General features: G+C 36.1%; 2 protein-coding genes and 1 pseudogene across 2 annotated transcripts; 1 reads left to right on the top strand and 2 right to left on the bottom strand.

The window, feature by feature from the left end:
• Positions 1 to 967: 967 nt before the first annotated feature.
• Positions 968 to 3,340, bottom strand: LOC116207027 (protein PLANT CADMIUM RESISTANCE 2-like). Its single transcript, XM_031539874.1, has 4 exons — positions 3,057 to 3,340; positions 2,052 to 2,123; positions 1,729 to 1,941; positions 968 to 1,391 (listed from the first exon to the last, which is right to left on the bottom strand). Exons 1-4 carry the CDS (start codon positions 3,247 to 3,249, stop codon positions 1,303 to 1,305), a joined length of 567 nt encoding a protein of 188 aa, XP_031395734.1. The 5' UTR covers positions 3,250 to 3,340; the 3' UTR covers positions 968 to 1,302.
• Positions 3,341 to 10,840: 7,500 nt separating this feature from the next.
• LOC116208991 lies at positions 10,841 to 18,076 on the bottom strand (annotated as a pseudogene).
• A 4,643-nt stretch (positions 18,077 to 22,719) lies between these two features.
• LOC116206802 (ferredoxin C 1, chloroplastic) lies at positions 22,720 to 23,511 on the top strand. Its single transcript, XM_031539606.1, has one exon. It carries the CDS (start codon positions 22,809 to 22,811, stop codon positions 23,244 to 23,246), a length of 438 nt encoding a protein of 145 aa, XP_031395466.1. The 5' UTR covers positions 22,720 to 22,808; the 3' UTR covers positions 23,247 to 23,511.
• The last annotated feature ends 263 nt before the right edge of the window (positions 23,512 to 23,774 follow it).

Here is a 23,774-nt window from a genome sequence, read left to right as displayed (position 1 = left end):
AAATCTTTTGACTTGACAGATTAATCGGATTACACTACTGGGTCGGGTTTAAAATATTGGATAAATAAATAAATTAAAACAAAAAGGGAAGATATCTAGGAGAAATAAATAGTTCTGCATTTGCAATCTAAAATTTGAAAAAAGAATTATTGCATATATCCTATTGTGTATATTTAGTACTTCTCATATGGAATTTCTTTTGATGAATTTTCTAAATGAAGGTCGAGGGACTTTCCTTTTTTGGGAAAAAAGTAGTCTGACTATATGATCGGATTATTCAGTACAAATGGTCAACCGAATTATCTAATATCTTATTTGGGCCGCATGAAGTAAAATTATTTAGTGATGGAGAGAAACATATGAGAAAAACTTATGTTAGATATTTGCTTCCATAAATTTTCTTCTAACCATAACGATTGGATTATTTGACCTGATAGGTCAATCGGGTTACACCTTTACCTTGCTGACTCGAATTTAAAAATACTAGACAAAAGAAAGAAATTAAAACAAAAGTAAGACACTTGGGAGAGGAAAAATGTTCCCTACTCGCAACCCAACTTTTGGGAAAAAATATTGCGTACATATGTGGTATTTCTAATACGAAATTTCTTCCTTTTGTTTCATAAAAAAAAATCTCTTCTAATTTTTCAAAATAAAAATTGTAGAAAAATATTTTATGGAAATACAAATGTTGATCTGAATCTAAAAGGATGATGGAATGGATACCATTCGATATTTTCCATTTATTGATACAAGTGACCCCAGAAATGTTGGATATGATTGAAAATATGCTATTGGTTAAGTGCAAACCATAATAAATGGTTTAAAACGTAAAAATAACAAATTCATGTAACAAAGATGTTTTGAGTTTCTTGTCAGTGAACTTCTATGTTTTTTATTTAACTTTTAGGCCCATGCATTTATCCCTTGTATCCTAATAAAAATGAAAGGAAAATAACACTGTACATCTCAAATTTTGAGGGTTGTCTCAATTTTATTCAATCCTTCAAAAATTAGCTTAAAAATACCCAATCCTTATATTCCGTTCCAAATCTATTCCACCGTTACTTTTTCCATAAGAAATAGACGGGGGGCTGACTTGACTTGGTTAAGGGATTTTACATATCAGAAGTCATGTGGAAGTCATCAACCACTTATTGAGACTCTCGGGATATACATATTGCCGATAAGCATTACATTATTATTATTATTATTTTTCTGATGAATCGATTGACAGTACATAACAGAACGCAGAATTCTGAGAGAAACTGACTCTGGCCAGCTTCACCTCCCCGTGTTAGTTCAACGCTTCATGCCACCTTCCATTACCGGCGGCCCCAGAGGAGGCATGGAGACCCCGCGGCTCTGCCTTTCCACGTTCCCTTGCCACCCTATTACATATATAGCGTAGTCATTAAATGAATTTTGAAAATGAAACCTTCACATTTAGGAACAATTACATAACAAATCATGGCATAGAAGATCAACACCAACGCGCTTTAGGTTGGACAATTTCTGTGTGATTCCTTTTGTCGATTTTAACAGTCCATATGTAGATCATATATATGATAACCTACTTTGAGAATAATGTTCAGCACAAGCTACACTTAAAAGAGTCGACCAATGACACAAATAAAGTTCAGGGCATATATACACGCTACTCAAAGAAAAGTTATAAAATTTTTCAGGTCTACTATCATAGTAGTTTTGATTATAGCTGTTTAATACCAATGGAGACGTCGAATCCACGGTCTTGGAGCTCACGGTACTCCTGGGTGAGAGCGCAGGGCTCGCAGCAGCAATGCATGAAGCAATCTTTAACTGGACTTCCCTGCAACTTGTATTGCCCCCTCATCTTTGTACGGTAGAAACATGAATATATGCAAGCACAACCTGTTAGAGCACCGATAAGGCAGTAGAGCCCGCCATTTACTCCGCATGCTGCAAATGATGGAAAATTAATCACATATATAGTCATATAGATAGTTGCCAACGGAGATCATGATCTCCATCGAATACATGTGTGTATAGACTATATATACACCACTTACATGACGATCCTTTATCTATGATCTCAGAGATTTGGCCAAAGGTGATGCATGGACACCAGCAAGAAATGCAACCTGTTCGAGAGAACACACATATTAGAAATTTCAGCATGAGGTAAGACTTATTAAGTTTTTTTTATATATAATGAAGTACACTAAAATAAAAAGGCGTAGAGTTGTGGTGCATGCCCTCGCCTATTAACTTAAAAGTCTCAGGTTCGATACTTAGTGGGACTACTTGTACCTCTTTATTAATTATTTATGATTTTTTTTTCATTCTACTAAATCTTGAGCATCCTTTATGATAAAAAAAAAAGGCACATTAACATTTGACAAGGACGTCTAATTTGATTTTGTTGCTACATCTGTTGTGAATTTTTCCAATTTTCGGTTTTACATATACACCATCACATTTATAAATCTTTTAGGGCAGAATAACGCCTATAAGTTTGCCCTTTTCTCAAATCAAATCTTATAAAGATTATTTTGGATAAATTATTAGTTCTAATATGTGCATATACACATCATAATTTTTTTCGATGTGTATTCTGGTATTCGAAAATTCAATAGACTTCGACTAATTCAGTTCAAGCCGAGTTAGCCTACTAAGGGATAAAGTTCTTCCAATCAAAGATTTTCTCGATTCACAAGACTCGAATCCGAGACTTTGTTTAAGAAAAACAATTGTCGAACTGCTCGAAACAATTCCTGTTAGTTATACACATCAGAATTTAAAGATTGCCATGTTCTACGTCAATCACACACCTATTAACACTCAATCACAAAAAATTTAGTACTGGCTGGACATTTTAGGACTGATTTAGTTAAAATGAAATTTATATGACCTTATTTTAAGAAATGGCAAAACTATAGGACATCTGCTGTAGTTCTCCTGACCTTGTGGATGGAAGTGGAAGGCCAGGAAAACCAACAAGGCATAAGATGACTGGAATTGAGACGTAAAACCGTCGATAACGACTAGTATATAACTCTGTAACAATAACGTACAGCGTTCAAAGTCGGAGAAACAGTCCCAAAGGCCGACTGACCACTGGCCGTTACTTTCCGGCTGCAGTTGCGGCTGGAAAGTGGGCGCTGGTGGCCTCTCAGTGTACATTGGCGCAGTTGCAGCTGTCTGAGTTCCGGTCACAGGAGGGGGTTGGACTGGGCTCTTCTGATCATCTCTGTCTGGCATCCCCATTTTTGACAACTTTGGCAGATTCAGGACTTCTTTCTTTTGCAATTCTATATATTTGAGAGTTCGTCGGTAGAGAAATGCTTCACTGGGTTGATCATGCACTTGTATTTATACAAGCCAACATCGATAATATTATAATATGTGATAATATAATAGTGAAATTAATCAATACTGCCACCGTTTACCAGGTCAATGGACTATTCTTTAGGTCGAGAAAGGTCAAAAAAGAAAGAATAATCGTGCACGCAAGAAAGATAATAAGCCCAATCAAAATAGGGTTTAGCGCAATAAAACACATCTCGTTTGGTAATTAAGAGATTTTAAATTTGATATCATTGAGACTATATGTGTTCTTTTATTAGATATTTACGATTTTTATTTTAATATACTAGTTCATAAATCTCTTTTGTAAATAAAAAAAAAAACCCATGTATTATCCAAACGTACATATAATTACGTGGAACTTCGAGCGGTCGTCATTGAATTTTCCTTCTCTTTTTACCTTAAAAGGCACCTGAGTATAATAATAATAATAAATCTAACTAACAAGGGAGATAATTATGTTTGATAAATTAAATGTTTAAAAATTAAGTATTTAACTAGCATTCCTAATGAAATGAATAGGAAGATAGGAGGAATGATAAGTAGGAGAAGATGTTTTGTAAGGGGTAAAGTAAAGGGTATTATAAAATTATCAAGGTAGATTGTGATTTGTGAAAGGAAAGACGTATGGAGTGACTTGGAGAAAAAATGCGAAGTTAATTCTCAATGAAAAGTGATTCGAGTCAGGAGTTCAACACTTCGAACGGGATTCGAATCGGAATTTGCACGAAAGAATTATAATCAAAGTATATGGTGCAGTTAAAATATGACTTGATGCCACAACAATAGAATTTTAGTGCTACAACACTGGATTTTGGCATTGCAGCATGAAGTGTACTGACCATACCAGTTCAGTCGCGCTGCAGCACCAAAGTCCAGTGTTGCAGCACGACAATTATTTTTTGAAAAGTTATGAGCATTGGCTGCAAGAGCATGACCGCTCGAAATGTTACGAATTGCTCTTATTTTAAATAAACCTAAGAGGGGTGAACATATATTATTACACAACATCAAACTCATTCTCTTCCTTCATTTCCTCTGTTCTCCCCCGGTAAAATCTTCGAGAAGTCTATAGAAAAGATCTTTGTTCTTGTCACACAAGGATCTCAATGGTCATGTTGTATCATAGAGGTAATATTGCTATCAAAGTTCCCGTGACAAATCATTCATAGTGGGGGCAATAATCACTTGAAGGATAGTAATTTTCACGAATCTGACCATGTATTCAGATTCTACTCTCCGGCCCTCTTCTACATAAAGGGTACCAATAAATGCTAATAAATGAAAAATGATTTATTCCATTAAGTCAAATTTTTTAAATGATTTTTTACTTAATGATTAAGTAAATCGAACTATTTATTTCTCAATTCTCATCTTTCCCCTCCTCCCGTTCATTTTCTTAAATAACTAATTTGTAATTAACTTTTAAACACGTTTTAATTAAGTTGTTATCAAACATAAGGCTCATAATAATAATCAACTTAAAACATCTTGATTATAAGGTGAGAACAGGCTTTTCCTTTCTCCATGTTGAATTTATGGTAATTTGACAAATCTAATTTCTCATGGGTCTCCATCATCTGATTGAAAATTGGTTCCATTAAAATAGAACTTGACATAAGTCCGCCGATTTTCCTTTTTTCCAACTCTCGCAAATTCTTTTTATTTCTAAAATTTACAGTAAACTTCTATCATGTCTTCATTTATTTCGTTTTCATCTTTTTTCAATTTCTACGTGCATTATTGCTTTGATTTTTCTCTCCTTTCCATATGTGTTCTCCACGTGTTTCAATCCAAGCATGTTCTTTTAAGTTATCAAAAATTTAATTTGTCTTTGGTGTATTACTGATCCTTTTTTTGGGCAATAGTTCCAATGTGAGTATGAGGTATCATATATAAATTTTCTTATTAAATTAAAGTGAAAATTTATTCTATATATTCACTTGCAATCTACCCACTAGACTCTAAATTATGCAAAGTTATGAAATGATCAAATAGGCAAAAGAAGAATAAGGTAAATATGCTGCGTAGATTAAGTGACATAGTAAGATGAAATAACACGTTAATTGTAACATATTGAAATTAATTTAACAAACACTATGTCTTGACTTTTGTATCCTACAATACCGAGCGCATGCATTGATATGTATCAAACGTTGTGCCCGCACTATACCCGGTTTAATACAATCAGACAGGTGCTACAACTAATTACTATTGATACATAATTTCCACTTTATTGAAATTACGTGGCAAAGTAGAAGAATGTCACATGATAGTGTTTATTGCACATATTATTGTAAAGCCATAAAACTACAAACTACGTTTCTATTTATCTATTTAAATGGAAAATGCTTTTTCGGCCAACATTTACGCCCTCCGATTAGAGCATTAATTGTTCACCCTTGGACTTTGTGCAATTTACAAATTTGTCGCTGTCTCTACTTTCGCATGTATTCAGTAGATTAATTCGCATGATATAGCATTTCTCCTATTTAAATAAATAGAGGATATAAAGTTTTAGGATGACTCTCCCTATTTAAAGATGCCTTGGGGTTCGTCATACCTCATACTGTAATGTAATTTACAAATTTGTCACTGTCTCTACTTTCGCATGTATTCGGAGGATTAATTCGCATGATATAGCATTTCTCCTATTTAAATAAATAGAGTATGTAAGGTTTTAGGATGACTTTCTCTGTTTAAAGACTTTCTCTGTTTAAAGATGCCTTGGGGTTCGTCATACCTCATACTGGAATGACTCCTATTACTGCTACTTAATATATAATTTGTTAGTTATATGCCTTAGAGTCAATATATATAATTGAATAATTCATATTTAAAGTAATGATATTTATTCTATTATTCACAAATCATTTATGTTTAATGCAATAAGTTCATAAGATATTTGACAGATGTTTAATTCTCAAATAGTTGAGAATATGAGTAACAGAATATTCTAGTACAAGTTTCTTTAAACCGTTCGCGGTCGTAGGAATCTTAACTGGACACTATCATTCCCGATGAACGGTCATCTTTGTCTGTATCCATGATTAGTATAGAAATATTAATGAAGTTGGAGTAGTGAGTCTCATACTATTCGATATCTGATATCGAATTGTGACGCGCAGAGAATATTTACGTAGTACTTTACTATTGTCAATGAATATTATTTGGACCGTATTAGTGCATATAATTCTTAGACTTGATATTACATGGTTATCTCATACATAGATAATTAGGATTTCCTCCTGCATATATAAACATAGGTATCCAAGTCAACTTCTTCTTCCCTATGGTGCATTCCTCTTCACGCCCACAGAGTATATATATATATAGCATCAAGAGGCCTTTGTTCCCCAAATCCGAAATGCATCTTTAACTTAGGAAATAAATATTGTTTCATATTTTAAATTCCTAAAATCAAGTATAAAGAAATTTCGAATATAATCTTTTCCTCTAAATTTGATTCTCCAAAATATTCCACCACTATATTCCGATTTTCCTTTCGTTCGCATGTTTGGAAGCTTCTAGAAGTAACTCGGGCACCAAGTCGAGATACATGCTATAGCTCTTGATTAATGGGCCACATCCTGTCTAAGTGATCCCCATGCTCCATTGACAACATCCATGCTTTGATATCGAACTCTCGAGCATTCCAAAATCCGTAAACATCTATCCTGAAATAGAACTCGATTCAATAGCACGAAATTCATAGGAATATTCGAATAATTACTTAGAAGAGAGATAACAATCCTAGATAACCTAAAAAACAAAAATAAACTAAAAACGACCTAAAAACTCCTAAAACTCAACTAATTCAATGACCTAACATCGATTTTCAGCCCAAAATGTAATAACTCGATTCTATCGAGTTATCATGGTGGCGTAAGATGGTGTATCTCTTTTCTATGCTCCCTTTATTTTGTAATTTTCCTTTTCTTTTAAAGGAAGATTCTTATGTAATTTAGAAGGTTAATTAATGGAATATTTTCTTTTTTATTTCTGTTTATGTCCTTGCGCCTTTTTTTATAGTCAGCTCTTTATGTACGTATCATTTGGAGAAACATATAGAAGATCGACGAATGCATGCATGGGCACGTATCGCGACAATGATGTTCGTGGCAACTCATCAGCCACCCTCCCGACGCTCATGTATTTCCTGCCATTCGGCCACCTCTCTGGAGCCGTCCTCGGGGCTGCCATCGCTATCGGCCTTCTTGCCATGACCGCCCCGAGGCTTCGCAGTATGATTGGAATCCATTAATTACATATGCTCTAAGTACTTGGGAAGTCCCATATATAACTTTGGGAAAGTCAATTTCCTGCGAATTCAGCAGATGCAAATCTCTCTGTGGGATGATTGTCCCTACTTTTTTCCGATAATTACACCCATGCCATTGTGTCTTTTTGGGCAGGCCAAATTAGCAGGAAATAGCACGGCTCTATGACTTTATGTAGATCCCTTTGCACTTCAAAGTTGCCGAAGTATAAGTTATAACATTATGTAAACATCTGTCTATATACAATTATATAGTCTAGTGAATGCATATGAAGGCTTCACGATGCCTACATTCTAGTTGAGTGACTATTGGATTGATAACCAATGAAAATACAATAAATGTGAAAAGTTATGATGTCTCTTCATCACAGAATTTCAACAGTCTATTTCTTTAACCTACTATTAGTTTAATAAACCTTTTGCATTATTTTCCATTTATTAGAATATGAAAAAGCATTGTGAAAATGTATAAAAGCTTGTTACATTCATTTTCATATTCTTCCTATTCGAGACTTCAAGTAAAATATTAGTCGAGTCAATATTGGTTATGATTTTCTGCTGTTTCACGTGACGGATGATATTATCGATATTATATTAACAACGAGGTCACACTTTAACAGTAAGACGATCTAATATTTTTATTCACTCACATTTCGGACAAAGATATAACTTTTTAATAATGTTGTTTGTTATAACAGTAATGTTGCTACGCACGGGTGATAACTCTAGGATTTAGAGTTATTTAGCATGTCTTTTTGCCATAAATTATATTTAGTTGGTCGAATTTAATTTAAATTTTAGTCCTTTTGAGGTTGATTTTTCATGTTTTAGTTATATTCCAGGATTTTATAACATTTTAGTTGTTTTTAGTTAGATTTTGATATTTATTTGTTTTCTTTCCGTAGATCATGGCTCGGTTTGGATCAATTGATGCCATAGCATTGTGAAGGATGTCGCAACACCACGGACATAAAGGCAACAATGACGAATCAGATAATGTCAGAGCACAGAAGATGATTCTGCAACTTCACCAGAGACAAGAGACTAGCCAATTATACTCGAAAATTGAAGTCGAAGGAAAATCTTGGGAGATGTTTGTTGACATCATCACCAAGATATGCTGCATAAGGGGATAATTTCCTTATCTTAAGGTTGAAAAGGGGAAAAAGAATGAGGAGAAAATTTTGCTTTGGGAAGGAAAATCATGGATGATATACTTGAATTTTCTTGGAGATATTGCAAGATTTGAAGAAGGAAATTAATTGGCTGGAGATTTTCCTTAGGCTAAAGATATAAAAGTTGAACGTCAGACCAAGAAAGTGTGGACGACACAAGGAACAGAGGCGCATTCAAGGGGAAGAAGTATTTGGATTCTAGGATTCTTGTGGCACGATTGTGTGATATTATCTTAGACTCTTGTGAATTTCTCTTTAATTTCAGTGTCTATGTTGAATTCTTGCATGTTTTCTTCTTTCCTTGTGGGCTAATTTCATATGCTAGGATTGCAATTGAACCCACATGTTGTTAATTCGTTTATTTTCTTTTGATCTTACGAGTTTATGATTCTAATCTATTTAGTTTATTTCCGTGCTTAATACTCGCAATTGCCTTATCGCTAATTGTATTGATCTCAATAGTCTAGATGAAGTCAGGAGGTGAATTCTAGATATTAATTAGGGGTAGACTAGCCTAAGATCGGCTTTGATAGATCGTTTCGTGGATAGATTCAAGTCCACGATTGATAGAAATATAGGGGATCGGTTAATGTAAGTCTTTTATTGAGTGATTCGGAAGAATTTTAAGGATAGTTAAGCACCTAGGTTAGTAGATAGAATTTTAAACGAATTACGGATAGAGGGAGTAGCTCGAGTTAGCTATGTGTTGGGGGAAATTGTAATTTTAAGCCGTCTCACCAATTGATCATAAATTGATCTTGATTTGTTTTATTTTATTTTATTTTAATCAATCAATCTTTGATTTGCTTGACTTCAATTATATTGTGAATTTCGATCACCAATAGAGTTTTAGATCAAGTCTTGGTGGGAACGATACTACTTGTCATGGTCCATGCACTTGTGGGGTTTAAAAACCGTCAAATAAAGTTTGGCGCCGTTGCCGGGGAAGGAAACCTACCAGTAACTTTTATGTAATATCGTTTGTTATAATAGTAATGTTGCTATGCACGGGCCAATCATCTAGTTAGGATTAATTGTGTAAAAGTGTCCAACATTTGCTTCCCGGCTGGATAAAGTACAGTTGAGAACTATCACTTATCCAAATCTCAAATCTATAATCTATAGCTAGTCAAAAGTATTATGGCAATACCTTTTGTTTATCAATTTCGTTCACGTTATTCGGTTGCATATTTATGGTTGTAGCTACCCTAATGATATCAAAACGCACAATAAGTAAGACACTGGCACAGATTCAGCAGCATAAGAATATTTACACGACAGTACATACAGGGAATGGAACGATTTTGATCCAATTCTTCTAGAAATTGAGCCACGAGATCGAGCCAGCTGCCACCCGGCACCTTCGAAGCCTCTAAGGGCGACTGTCCACGGCCGTACCCAGATCTCACCCTACCCCTGCCCCAGCGGGACCCTACTAAGCTCGCAGTCCTCCTTCCCCTTCCCCTCCCGCCCTCCGCCAGCCTGGCCCGTTCCTCGACAAGCCACCAGAAAGCAAACCACTAGGGCAGCCTGCCCCACGCTCTCGATTTCTCCGACCTCGAGCAGGTCAGCTGCATGGGCAGTGGCGCAGGCGGAACCCAAATATGATCTTTAGAAGGAAAAAAAAATAAAATAAAAAGATCTATACCTACCCTAACATGAAGACGTGGTGACCATACGTTTGCATAGATCCAGCGCAAAAGGTTATGGAGATGCTTATTTAATGGGGTCTCCATGGATCTTACCATTTGAGACGTGACAATATATCGTCATCCACAGAACCTGGTTACAGTGACGATAAAGAATACCATCACCTCCGACATAATAAAAATGACGCCACCTTAGTTCGCACCTTCTTGGTCTTAAAGTTTTAGGGGACACATTTATGAGCGTCACCAGCGACATATAACTTTATAATGATGCCACTACTTCTAATCGCATATCCTTAGCCCCATGTCTATAGCAAGTCCGGTCTTCTTACAACTTTGGACTACAGCTACTGACGCAGCGAGATAAAACGTTAAACAAGAATTATGCATCGATAATTCTTTGCTCAATAGCAACTCCATTGATGAAGTTCTTCATAATGAATTCCCCAAGAGCAAACTTAATGTTTATAGCCTCCAACAATAATAAGGAAACCAACAAATATAGGAAACACAATATTAGACCATTTAGGAAGAAGGTAACAAAGAAATCTTGAAAATAAAAGGAAATTTTAGACTCGGCTTCAAGAGAAAGCATAAGCGGTGCCACGGAGCGGAAATTCCACGCCTAAGCACCGTCGCTGCGGTTTTGGGGCTGACCTCGGTGCTATATAGCACTGAAGATTCGGTGCAAAGGCACCAAGCACGCTAACCACTTTGTTGCTATTGCACCGGTTGATGGTGTTGCTGCATCATTGCTGTTGTCTTGTCTTGGTCTTCTGACGATCCCAACGCTCCATCAAGTCTTATGCGATTTGCTTCGCATCAGCTATGATTTTAAAGATCGTCTTCTTAGATCTTATTCTTGAAAGGAACCGGGAAATTGAAAATTTTATATTTCGAATTATTCGAAGAGAGAAAAGATTAATAACCAAAAATTCTAAATAAAAAATCTCCTTTTTTTTTTCATTTCTTTCAGGTGATTCCTTCCGCCGATCTTTTTTTTTTCCTGATCGTCTATATTGATTAGCTAAATTGACAGTTTTCGAGTGTCTTTCTGCTGCAGTTACTGCTGATCTTGTAGTGCCTGATTTTTTAGACCATGGAACTGCATGTATGACCGTTAAAATCTGCTAGCTTGGTGGTACTCCTTATGTTAAAAGCATTTTTCTGACCCCTTGTATAATTGATCCAAAGAATTGGAAATAACGATTATGAACATCTCTTCTTTTTCTTGGGCATGTGCCCCGATATCCCACCGAAAAAAAAACGAACATCTCCCCTTTTCCCATAATCAGATACCGTAATAACTATTCGTTTTCCACAAAAAGACTTTCTTATTTGCTTCTAATAAGGCTGTTTGTCCATTAGTTAGACGAGGTCGCGTAAAGTACCTATTGCAACCGGCCACCACTACTCAAACGAGGTCGCCGCCCTTCCTCCCACTCACTCAAGGTTTGACTCAACCTGTGCTTCTTTTTTTCAATTTTCATTCAGTGCTAAAAGAAACATATAAGATAATATAGAGGCCAATGTTGGAACCAGAAAAGCTTTGTGGTAATACAAATCAACAACTTAAGTGCATGTACTTATTTTCTTTAGCACTTAAAATTTTACATTTTAAGTTTTCAGACAGTCATAAACCCATGCTTTTCATTTTTTAAAATTTAATTAGATAATCTTTTAATTTGTGAAAATATCAATTCAAATAATATTCATGAATTTTAATTTCTAATAATACATGCACATTAAATTAGCGATATTATATGAAAAATTAGTATTATATATCAATCCCTTGAAGAAAACAACCAAATTAATTGATAAAAATAAAATAGCATCTAATATATAGTCTTCTAACAACTTATTTGGAAAGGAGAAAATTTAAATGATCCTATATCGTTGAAAGTCATTTCCCTTGGAATAATTGACCAAGGAAAGAGACATGTTTAATAAGAGCTACATATTTTCTTCCTTCGGTTTTTTTTTTTTAAAAAAATCGAGTATAGAAATTACTTTAGTAGATATAAATATATGGTTTTTTTATCATTCATTATATGAAAATTTGTTCTGAGTAATATTTTGGGTAAGCCGATACATAGAGAGTATCCAAAAAACAAAAGAGTAAAGTGAGAAAATTTTTTAAAATGAGAATTTCAGTAATGATTGAGAAAGGAAGATATCAGAAATTAAAGAGTGGTTTAAGGAATCTATCGTAGTAAATTATTGCCGTCCTATAGAGGGAGTGTGGTAGATAATTAAAGGTGAGGATGCAAATACAGCCTATTCTTGTCCTGAAATTATTTATATCCTTTTATTTAGTTTTTCTTTTTATTTATTTATATAGACCCATAAGTCTCTTCTGTAATTAAAAAAAAAATAGAACTAGCCCATATATATAATATAATAGTAATTTTACTGATCTCATTTTTCCACAACAAATCAAAATTCCCATTAAGTTTTAATTAACATTACACTTTTCTATCTATCAAATCTATCTTTGTAAGAGTTCAATATTTATCGGTCCATTATCGTCATAGGCAAAGATAACCGTATATCTTATGTTACAATTCATGAATATTATAACGTGGGAAGCTATTTCAAGCCGCAAATAACTATCTAACCCTTTCATAAGCGGACTGACAAAACTATAATCAAATTATATGTTTCCTGATAAATTTAGAACCTCATTCTATGTTTTGTTCTGCCCACTCTGTGTCTGCTCCTCGCCATTTTTTTCGATTTTCGTTCTTTCAGAATAAATTACTATCAGAATTTCATCAGAAGTTACAGTTTAAATGCTATTAGTTATCAACCTTTTCGATTTCATATTTCGTAATTATTTCTCCATGTTTAACCATATATATTAAAGGCAGGAAATTTAAGCAGCTATCACGAAGAATATTTAGAGAGGAGAAATATACCAGAATCATAGGATTGGAGGGGAATTGATACCATGTATGTACATTTTAAGACACCCCCCTCATAAGGAACCTACACCGAGTCATGTTCACAATTGAAAATTGTCAGTCATCGAAATAGAGAGAATCACAGGAGTCCGATGGGTCAGCCTTTCGAGTTCAACGGCCTTTTTTTAACATTATACGCTTGACCAGATAAAGAATTCTGAATTAGTCATAAAAGAGGGAGGACTCCTTACCCTCAAGCCCGTCCCTGTGGTGACGGTTGCTGCCAGCGAGGTTGTTGCAGGGGCTCCCACCGAGAAGAAGATCGAATCCCCTGACTGCATTTATGAGCTGCTCTAGCCTGTCACCTGTCAGCTGCTGAATGTCTGCTAAGTCAATGAGGTTCCCCTTTTGATTCGTCTGCTCCCACCAGCTCCTCACTATGCTTCGATTGACCTCAGAAATCTCGACCGAGACAACATTCTTAAGGGGGATTCCTAGCTTGTGCAGTGCAACCACAGCACCTCCAATTCCAGAGAAAAGGGACAGGAGGTTACTCTATCCGGAAAGAGCTCTTTGAGAACGGATAGGTGGTAGGCCACAGTATCCACCTGAAAGGGATTTCCCCAAGAAAAAAAACAGATCAAACACGGATGACCATTTTGACAAAAATAAAGAGGCCATAAGAACGAGTATGAACTTTGAATGGATAGACACAAGGGGAAATATAAGAGTACAGCAAGTCCCACACAAGTAAACCATGTCACCTCCTCAAACCCAAGCAACCCACAAATCACTTCATCAAAATAGACCAACCCTTCTCAGTTGACTTAAGTGAAACGGTTTTCTACTCAAAATCAGTGTCCAAAACTCTATCCGTATCTTACACCCTAACTTTCTTCCTACCTAAATCCTCCTTTCTTTCTTCTTCTAAACAAAAGTTTAACAAACGTTTGTGCATTTAATCTTTAAGTTTATCAAGCAGGAGTCGAGCAAGTGACAACTTCAGATTGATCTAATATGAATACAACATGAACGAGGCAAAAAATCAATACAAAGAAAGAAGACACACCTGGAACGAGTTTCCCAGCAATTTGTATCTATCCGTTCTGCTGATCCCATCACCCCTGGTGTGGTTTTTGGGGAAACCGAGGAGCATCTCCACCTCATCAGGTTCCAGGGGAGCAAGCTTGTTCTTCCCAACCCAGACCAAGTTCCATTGCATGCATTGTTTGAGAACATACATCTGGACATGCAAGGGAGGCTTGCCTTCATCTTTAAGAGCCTTCCGAATCCTCTCAGTCAGCTTTGCACTTGCAATGACTGTCTGCAAACAACTCAACTTGGTTCTGGTGTCCCATGAAGGCCACCATTTCCTTGTTAGCAGCAAGGCTTCACTGATGGTGAGTGGTTGAAGCGGGAGAAGGGGGTAGCGATCGTTAATGGGAAGATTGTGAACGTAACCCCTCTTCCTAGCAGCAGCACAAAAGTTCATGGAATCCACAAACTCCGGTTCTACATCATATAAGAACCATGAAATGGTATCCCACACTCCTTTTGAGGCACAGGCCGCGTTCTCATAATAAAAATATGGAGGTCCAATGGCTGCTTCTGGAATATTTCTGCGGATTTTGTCAGCATGTTTCGGTAGGTACCCCATAGCCCACCATCAGATTTGGGAGGTGATGGTGAATTGTCTCATCTTCGCTCAGAGGTTTCTTGTCCTTCATCCTCTGCCTCCATGAGTCATAGCCAGCAGTTTTCCTCTTCTTTCTCTTCCCAAAATCCTCTACTAAGAGCTTGGCTCGTGGCTGAAAAAAAAAAAAGTGGGAACAATTGCAAATATAAGACAGGGATGAGAAGCCGTGAGGAATTTCCAAAAAATTTTACTGTCGTCATCGTGAAAATAAAAGTAAAAAATGAAATGAATTTACCTTCTCCACAGGTAAAAGTGCATCAGCTGCCTTTGACATTTGGGCAGCACAGATGAAATCTGACAAATCTGCCACTGAGGCAGCTGCACCTGTATAAATAAGCTTCTTTTACGACTAAATCCAAGGGAATCTGTAATAATCTATTACCTAGTAGTCACCTAATATTGCTCATATTTCACAAAGACCCCTAGATTAGTCTAAAGCTCCCCTACAACCAATGACTAGATACCCTTTCTGAATCCTTTGACAGTAATGCAAATTAAAATGGCAGGTTAAATTTATGAGATTTATCAGATTCAAAGGTACTGAAGGAGAAGGAAAAGCAAGGTCAAATCTCCAGATAGTCACATTTTCAAGCAAGCTCAATTAATTTCAATGAAAATATTCTAGTTTTGAAAGAAATATGCATTGCAATATGAAGAAAAAGTAGACAATATGCTGTGTTCAGTCTTTAGTGCATCAATTAAATTGGTTAAAAAACAAATCTTTGAAAAGTAGCAGCACAGGAGAATGTCGTATTCTCCTGCTCATACAGAAATAGCTTTAAAAGAAGCAACTCATCAATTGAAATCCCCGAAGCAAACTATCTGATTCGTAGTACAGACAGCACAAACAATATATAGTGTCTTACTCCTGCATTCAATGGAATGTACACATTGACAGACCAAACTGAACTCCTTAGATGCGCTTAGAAGAACTGCTATCTAACTCAGTCTATGGTGGGTTTGTGCAATATCAGCGCTTTTTTTTTTTTAATTGTGAAAACACACTAGTTACAGTGAATGCTATATCAAGATGGTATGGACTTGGCAATAAGCAAAATCAATCTTCAAGATTCTCCAAGGCATTAGAACTACCTAGACAGATATACTTTTATTAATTTTAGGAGATAAGCATGAAAAACAACATTAAGGAGAGTACATACCACATCTTTCCAAGGCAACTGAAGCTTCATCTAGCGTGTAACCCATCTCCGCCAATAACATCATTTTCTTGTCCTCCTCGGGCATGGGATTAACAATTTCCTGCAAGACAGATTCATCATAATGCAGAAAAAGTGACAGAAAGCTATAATAAAATTGAAATTGGAATCCATCTTCCCTTCCCAAGAGCTTCACATAGATAGATAAAATTGAAATTGGAATTTAATTCAGGATTTTCCTTGGGAGAAAATTCACTCACTTAAAGTGAATATGTACACAACATTGATTTGGATTTGGTGGGATTCTAGCGACAAAATCTTGGTTCACATTTGGAATTTCACAGAAAAAACAGTCTATCTCAGTCAAGAGTACTGAATCAAAACAAGAAACTAACCTCGTTATCAAAGTCACTGTCAATATCAGAGAAGTCATCTAAAAAGTTATCCTCATAGTCCGAAGAACTGATATTAGGAACGACAGTCTCAGTCTGTTGCTCTTCAGGAGTGTCTTCAAGAGCCTGGAGTAGATGAGGAATTGATTAGCCAAAACAAAAGAAAAGGCACTACCACACATTACACAAGACAGATCTTAGATATTCCAGCAGGGTCTATTGATATAAAGATCTTTTAACTCACCGTGTATGTTAGAAGGGATTCCAGTATCAGATCAGAATTTCCTTCTCCTGTATAAGCACTTATGAGCGATTAAAATTGCTAACAAAAATGATAAATTTACAAGAAACAGCTACATCAAGGGCTTACCATTTTTTTTATAGCCTTTGCAGCCAACTTTTCAGAGAATCCCATCCCAACGAAATGATCAAATGATTTTGTGTTGGAAGAACGTCTTGCCTAACGAATGGGAAAAAAAATGAGGTAGGTTCATAAATGCCCTCCAAATTCTATCATGAGGCTCCAAACTTAAAACATAAATCCATGCTGAAATAGGTAAGCAACAACAAACCCCTTTACAAATTAACTCTCCAGCGCAGGAAGACACAGGATAGTTTTCAACTTCGAGCTCATCTTCGGTATTCCAATCAATGTCACCTTCACCAGATGCACTCCCATCCTATAAACAAAGAACAAGCAAAATCAGGAGAATTAACCGGAGCAAAACAGATAACGGGATTAAAGACGGAAAAAAGAGTACCATTTCCCCGTGTCCCATAACCTCGATGCTTTGAGATTATCACCAGCAGTTAACAGCAAAGACATGAATACGTAAGTGCCATCATAAATTTTTTCAGAAACCATCATCAGATTGTAACAGGTTCCCCTGTACAGATACAGAACACCAAGTCAAGGCTCAATGCCCGAAAAGCACCCACAAGGCGATTGTTTTCTTGCTCTAGACCGAACCATGACCAAAAAGCTTCTGCAGTCGTACTGTATCAAGCCACCATTGACGCTCCATTTAAGCAGAACATCTCCAAAATGGCAACAGCCAAACACAGCGAAATATGAAACCGAGAGGCATTAATGCTTCAGAAAACAAGATTGTTCCGCCGGACGTCCATGCAATCACATATTCACCGTCACCTACATTTCCTAACCGAAAAGAATCGGATCCTTCCTATACTCCCTCGTAATCAAAACCAGAGCTATAGGACGAAGCCGCAAAGCCACCACAACACAACACCAAAATTTAGGAAAACAACAGGACGGAAGAATCAGAAGCACAAGAAACCTGCAAAATGGAGGAGCAGATTGAGCTTCGGACCTCGGCGTTTCGTCGACGGCACCGGCAGTGTCTGGAAGACAGGAAAAGCGGGGATGGAGTGCTCGTCAGTATGCGGCACCGTCAAGAGAATATCTCCATGCCTTCGAGAACCAAACGAGACGGTGAGGCGAAATTGTTGCCGCCATGCTACTGAGAGCACAGCTGTCACCTTCTGCTGCACAGAGAGAGAGAGAGAGAGAGAGGGAGAGAGAGGGAGAGATAGGAGTTTTGGCTATGGAGAGGAAGAGGGAATCGTCTCCTCAACGTCAGCACCGGAAGAGGAAGGAAGGAGGGAGGGAACGACCTGTTTGGCGGAATTTTTGAGAGAGGAGAGATTAGTACACGCGCGCGTCTGGAATTTACTTTGTACTCGCGCGCTCGCGTTTTCTTTTACTTCTTTCCCCCTTTTCCCGTGTTTACTCATTGGATTATCCATTTATTTTATTTATTTATCCATTTTTACAATATTTTGCCCCAACAATTGCTTCCAACAAAGATAACATATTTGAAAATTTTGGGGTGTACGTTAGGATTAAAGAGAATTAGTTATGATCTCTAAGTTTAGATTTTGCCTTTCGTTTTCTTCAAAATCGTAAATTCGTTATGTTCATCACATTATTTTCAAAATAATATGTGGTTACCTATGTGAGTTGGTTTAAACGGTTTGATACTTATTCTGCTTAAATAAAGTTTCGGGTTCGAGTCCTTATGAATATAGAAAATCCACGCTCGATGAGTTTTATCCCTTAGTGGGTTGATCCAGCTCGATTGAATTAGTCGAGACTCTATTGAACTTTTTAGATATCATGGTTCATACCGAAAAAAAAAATAGTATGCGATTACACAAAGTTCAAAACTTATTCCATATTAATTTGTGAAGATGCTAATTGATAACTTATTGGGAGATATTTCCCCATGATAGATCCTTTCAAAACTGCATGTTTAAATGCAAGCCCATAAAATGTACTTTTTAATAAGTTAAGAGTGTACAACAAAATTCTTAAATGAGTGAGTATGATAAATTTGATCACCTTCACAATATTAAGAATACGTGTTATCTTTATTTGCTTTAGTGCAAATTGACGCGCATGTTAAACCGTTTGAATAAAGGTCATCTAAAAAATTCTTTTCTTTTATTTTTAATGGAGAAATAATTTGTTTAGAGTTCAACCTTTTATTTTTCTTTCTAAATCCATGTTCATATTTAATATTATAATATTTTCTAAGGTGATAAATAACTAGAGGCTCATATCTTGAATTATAAGTTAAACAAAAGAAAAAACATATAAGGCCGGGCATAGTTGAAGATGTTATTTTTTCTATTATATATTTACAAATCATAATAAATTAGTTTACAAATATAGCTAACTTCGTAAAACATATTTAAATACTAAAAAAATGAATTTCAATCCTTTATATTGTTCATTCCCCACTACCAAACATGGTCTTAGCTCTCCACTGGTGTTGTTCCCTCAGCCTCTCTCCCTTTCATGTGATCCCATAAATTTCCCACTTTACCCTCACTTTCCCCTGTAAAGGGCTGAAACTTGTGCGTTAAAAATGTAATTTAGCATATTTTACTGAAATTGCTGCAGCTCCCATATATTACTGCGCTTGGTTTATAAGTAACATTTTAAAATTAGATTTTAATTTTAAAAAGGAGTGGTATAAATGATTATGTATGAGACTCATCCTTTGATTTTGTATGAGTTATTTTGTTTTATTTGAATAAAATTAAGTTAAAATAAGATTTTAAAATCTCGCTTTGAATCTAAACGGAGCAAAATTGCATCACCACTTTCTATGGGATTCAGAGTTCCACCAAAATTTTAATTCCTAAGGTGCCGCCAACTGACTGTGCATTTTGATATCTCCAGCGATTATTCAAAATTGAATAGTTTCTTTTTAAAAAAAGATCACATACGTATTGAAGTTCCGTCAATTTTCAAAATATCTTATTGTCACGATATGGTGACTGTTTATCAAAGCTTACAACATTTCGAATGGTCGGTCGATTTTGTGTCCAGTCGATATACAGTCTACAAAATGTGATATTAAGAGCTACTTGGTAAAGGAAAGGAAAAGGAAGATTTAAAAATAAAATGCAAATCAAAACTCCGAGACACGATAGTAGAGAATGCAAGCAACTTTGGCTTTTTTCGGCTCATTACTGAGGGGATCCATCAAAATCATAGAATCGGAGATCTCACCCCTTGACTTCGATGGCGACGACCCAACGGCTCTCGTCGATAAGGTACATTCGGAAAGTTCTTCAGTCTACAAACTGGACCGCTCATGAACCGCTCACAGGCTTGGGTCATGGACCCTGCGTTAATCCAACATGTCCTGAAGGGTTCAGGATTTCATGAGCTAATACCACTTGTAGACTTGAGTTTTTGTCCCAAAATAGTCTTAGTTTTTATACTATTTTCACATAATTATCTTCGTCACAAACTATTTCTCATACTACACCTATGTTATATTTCATTTGTTTTTGAAGTCCCAAAACTTTTCACTATTTTATTTTAAGTCTCCTTCTGAAATTTGTAAAATGGATTATTTACAAAGAGAGAGGGTGGTGGGGGCCTAGGCCTGCCTCGGTTCGGTCTCCATACCCCGCATTTGTCCTTGTTAGTTCTTCTCATTTTGCACTGCTCTCAGGCTTAGGCCTCTTTGTAATATCGGAAAAAAAAAACTACGTTGAATATTTGAAAGGTTAAGTTCTTTTTTGTTTGGTCCAATTCGGCTCAACGTGGCCAAAAAAATTTAAAAATCGGCTTAGCGATTCAGTTAGATATTTTGATTTCTTTTTCTTAAGCCCCTGGGGGTCCCACCCCAACATCGACCCTATCGCTCTAGATGGCAATGATAGGAATCAACCATATAATTTAAACTTGGTTATTTTTTCCTCATAAAGTGATTACTGTTAAAATTTATAATTTGAACGGAATAAAATTCCTCTTATCATTATATTTTTTTTTCTAATTTTAACACAATTTTTCGAATGGAAGCCAACCATGTCCACCCCTAGGGCCCCATCACCCTATCACCCCTTCCTCTTTATGTTATATCATGTTTTTTTTTGGAAGGTTTATGGTGCAATCACTTCAAAATGGTAGACACCATACAATAAAGTAAATTAATCTAATTTGTTATAAAATATCTCAGTATTAAATAAATTACGTATATTTTGAGTAAATTATATATACTTTAAGTAAATTAATTGAGAGCAAAATTACTTAAGGTTTTAGTAAGTTACTGTTAAGGTAAGTAAATTACACATATTTTGAGTAAGGGATTTTGACGCAGTGGCATAAAACGCTATCCAAAACAAAAGATCATGGGTTTGATCCTTATCAGTTGGACTTACGTATCCTTTTATTTAGCTTTATTTCATTTACTTGTACTAAATCTATGTGTCTCCTTTATTATCGAAAAAAAAACTCATATTTCCATGCAAAGTGCACGACTTCTAAAGAATTTTACTTAAATTTGTAGTAAACTACAAAAATTTTACTTAAATTTTTGGTAAACTATTTGGTTACATGGTGCAACCACTTTTGATGATTGCATTATAAAATTTTCCGTCTTTTTTGCTTTTTCAATTTTACATTTTATCAATTTCACAAACGGAATTGGAAAATAAAAAACTCAGAAAAGGACTTAAAATAAAGTAAAAAGTAATAAAGTTTCAGGGACCTTGAAAACCAATGATAGAAAGTATAAGATTATTGTAGGAAGAATATTATGGAAAATATCTTAAAAAAATAAGAATATGTTTGATTTTAGAGTTGAGTTGGATTTTTGTTTTAATTGGTTTGTAATGATTGTAGTGTTGAATTATGAGAAAAAGTATGAAAAAATAATGAATAGTTAAGAGAAAGTAATGATTAAGTAATGATTGTGTTGTTAAATTGTGAAAAAAGTAATGAATAGTTGAGATAATTTAATATTAAAAATTAAATTGAATGGTTAAAAAAATTTAAAAAAATGGAAAAAGTAATGATTATGTTGTGAAGATAAGTGGAGTTGAGTTTAGTAGAGTTGAAAATCTTTTTGAAACCAAATACGCCCTTAAACTATTTTGTACAAAGACTTTGCGAACTTGGTGCTCATATTTTTAGGCGTGAACCCTCGTATCTAGAAATTCAATTGGACCCCAACAATTCAGTCAAGCCAAGTCAGCTTACAAATGAGTAAAGCTCTCCCAACATTAATTTTCTGCATTTATAAAGACTCGAATCCGACTTCACTTAAGCGAAATAAACGTCAATCACTTGAACTAATTTACGTTGATATTTATTTTATTTTCATTTTTTTAATCATAAAGGAGGTATATAATTAGCATAAAAATAATTTAAACTAATAAAAGGACATGAAACTTGGCCCCCAACAATCCAATCGAATCGAGTCAACCTATAAAAGAGTAAAGTTCTTACAGTGTAAATTTTCTGCATTCACAATGACTCGAACTCAAGATCTTATTTAAACAGAACAAACGTCAATCGCTTGAACTAATCCACCTTAGTATCTATTTTATTTTTCTTTTTTTTATCATAAAAGAGGTATATAGTTAGCATAAAAATAATTTAAAATAATAAATGGACATGAAAATTTGACGGAATATAATCGAATTTGAGACTTCCGTAATTCCGTGTTAGTGTCTTGTGTCACTACCTCAATTCCCTTCCCTCGCTCGCTCGTGTTGTGATATATGCAGGAAATAGAATTACATTACAAATTTCTCCAAAAGTTAAATTCACTATAAGAAAATTAAAACCTTATCTTTGTCGGGAAAAAAGGAAGACCACAAATTCCCAAGACAGTCCGAAAGAACTCCCACGGTCCACACTCCTAGCCAACTCCAACCTATCCACCATGGCCACTCTCCACTTCCCTCCCTTCACTCTCACCAAACACCAACCGACCGCCGCCAGGCCCCCCTCCTCCTCCTCGGTCCACCTCCAGCTTGGCCGCTTCCGGCCGCTCACGGTGGCAGTGAGAGCCTATAAAGTTGTGGTGGAGCATGAGGGACGGACCACAGAGCTGGAGGTGGAGCCCGACGAGACAATCCTGTCGAAGGCCATTGATAGCGGGCTGGACGTGCCCCATGACTGCAAGCTCGGGGTGTGCATGACGTGCCCGGCCCGGCTCGCTAGCGGGTTGGTGGATCAGAGCGAGGGCATGCTCAGTGACGACGTCGTGGAGAGGGGCTACGCTCTGCTTTGCGTGGCCTACCCGAGGTCCGACTGCGTCATCAAGACCATCCCCGAGGAGGAGCTCCTCTATTTGCAGCTCGCAACTGCTAATGACTAATTTGTCACGTCAGTCGGGGCCGTGTCACCGAAGTAGTAGATTCATATCATATCATATCCTTGTTCTGATGATGCTTAGACTTTGAGAGAACTAGCATATTAATTTTTGGTTCGAGAGGTTCGAGATTAATACGGGATATGCAAAGGATGTTATTGAAGTCTTGTGTGCTGATGGGCCGATTCGTAATGTCGATTTTATTTCGTTCTTTCGGTTTTGTTGTTTGGAATGTGCTGGAAATGCAATAGTGCCAGGCCATGTTCAGAAACGTTGGATTGCCTAAGCGAAATCTGTTGCAACATATGCTTCTTTTATCTAATTGTTGTCTGCACGAGCAGTGAGCACGAGAAAGGTAATGAAATAACGTAGCTCGAAGCCGATGGTAATGAACCGAAAAATGCCATGTAGGGCAGATTCATATTACGAATGACACAATTCCGCACAGAAATTGTCACAATTTAGTAATGAGCAACTACGACGATTGTTTTCGTCCCCTCTCCTCAAAATCTAATATCATCGGCCAAAGCCCTC

The sequence above is a fragment of the Punica granatum genome, chromosome 5, assembly GCF_007655135.1.
Source record: "Punica granatum isolate Tunisia-2019 chromosome 5, ASM765513v2, whole genome shotgun sequence".
Lineage (NCBI taxonomy): Eukaryota > Viridiplantae > Streptophyta > Magnoliopsida > Myrtales > Lythraceae > Punica > Punica granatum.
This window is presented reverse-complemented; position numbering and strand designations above follow the sequence as displayed.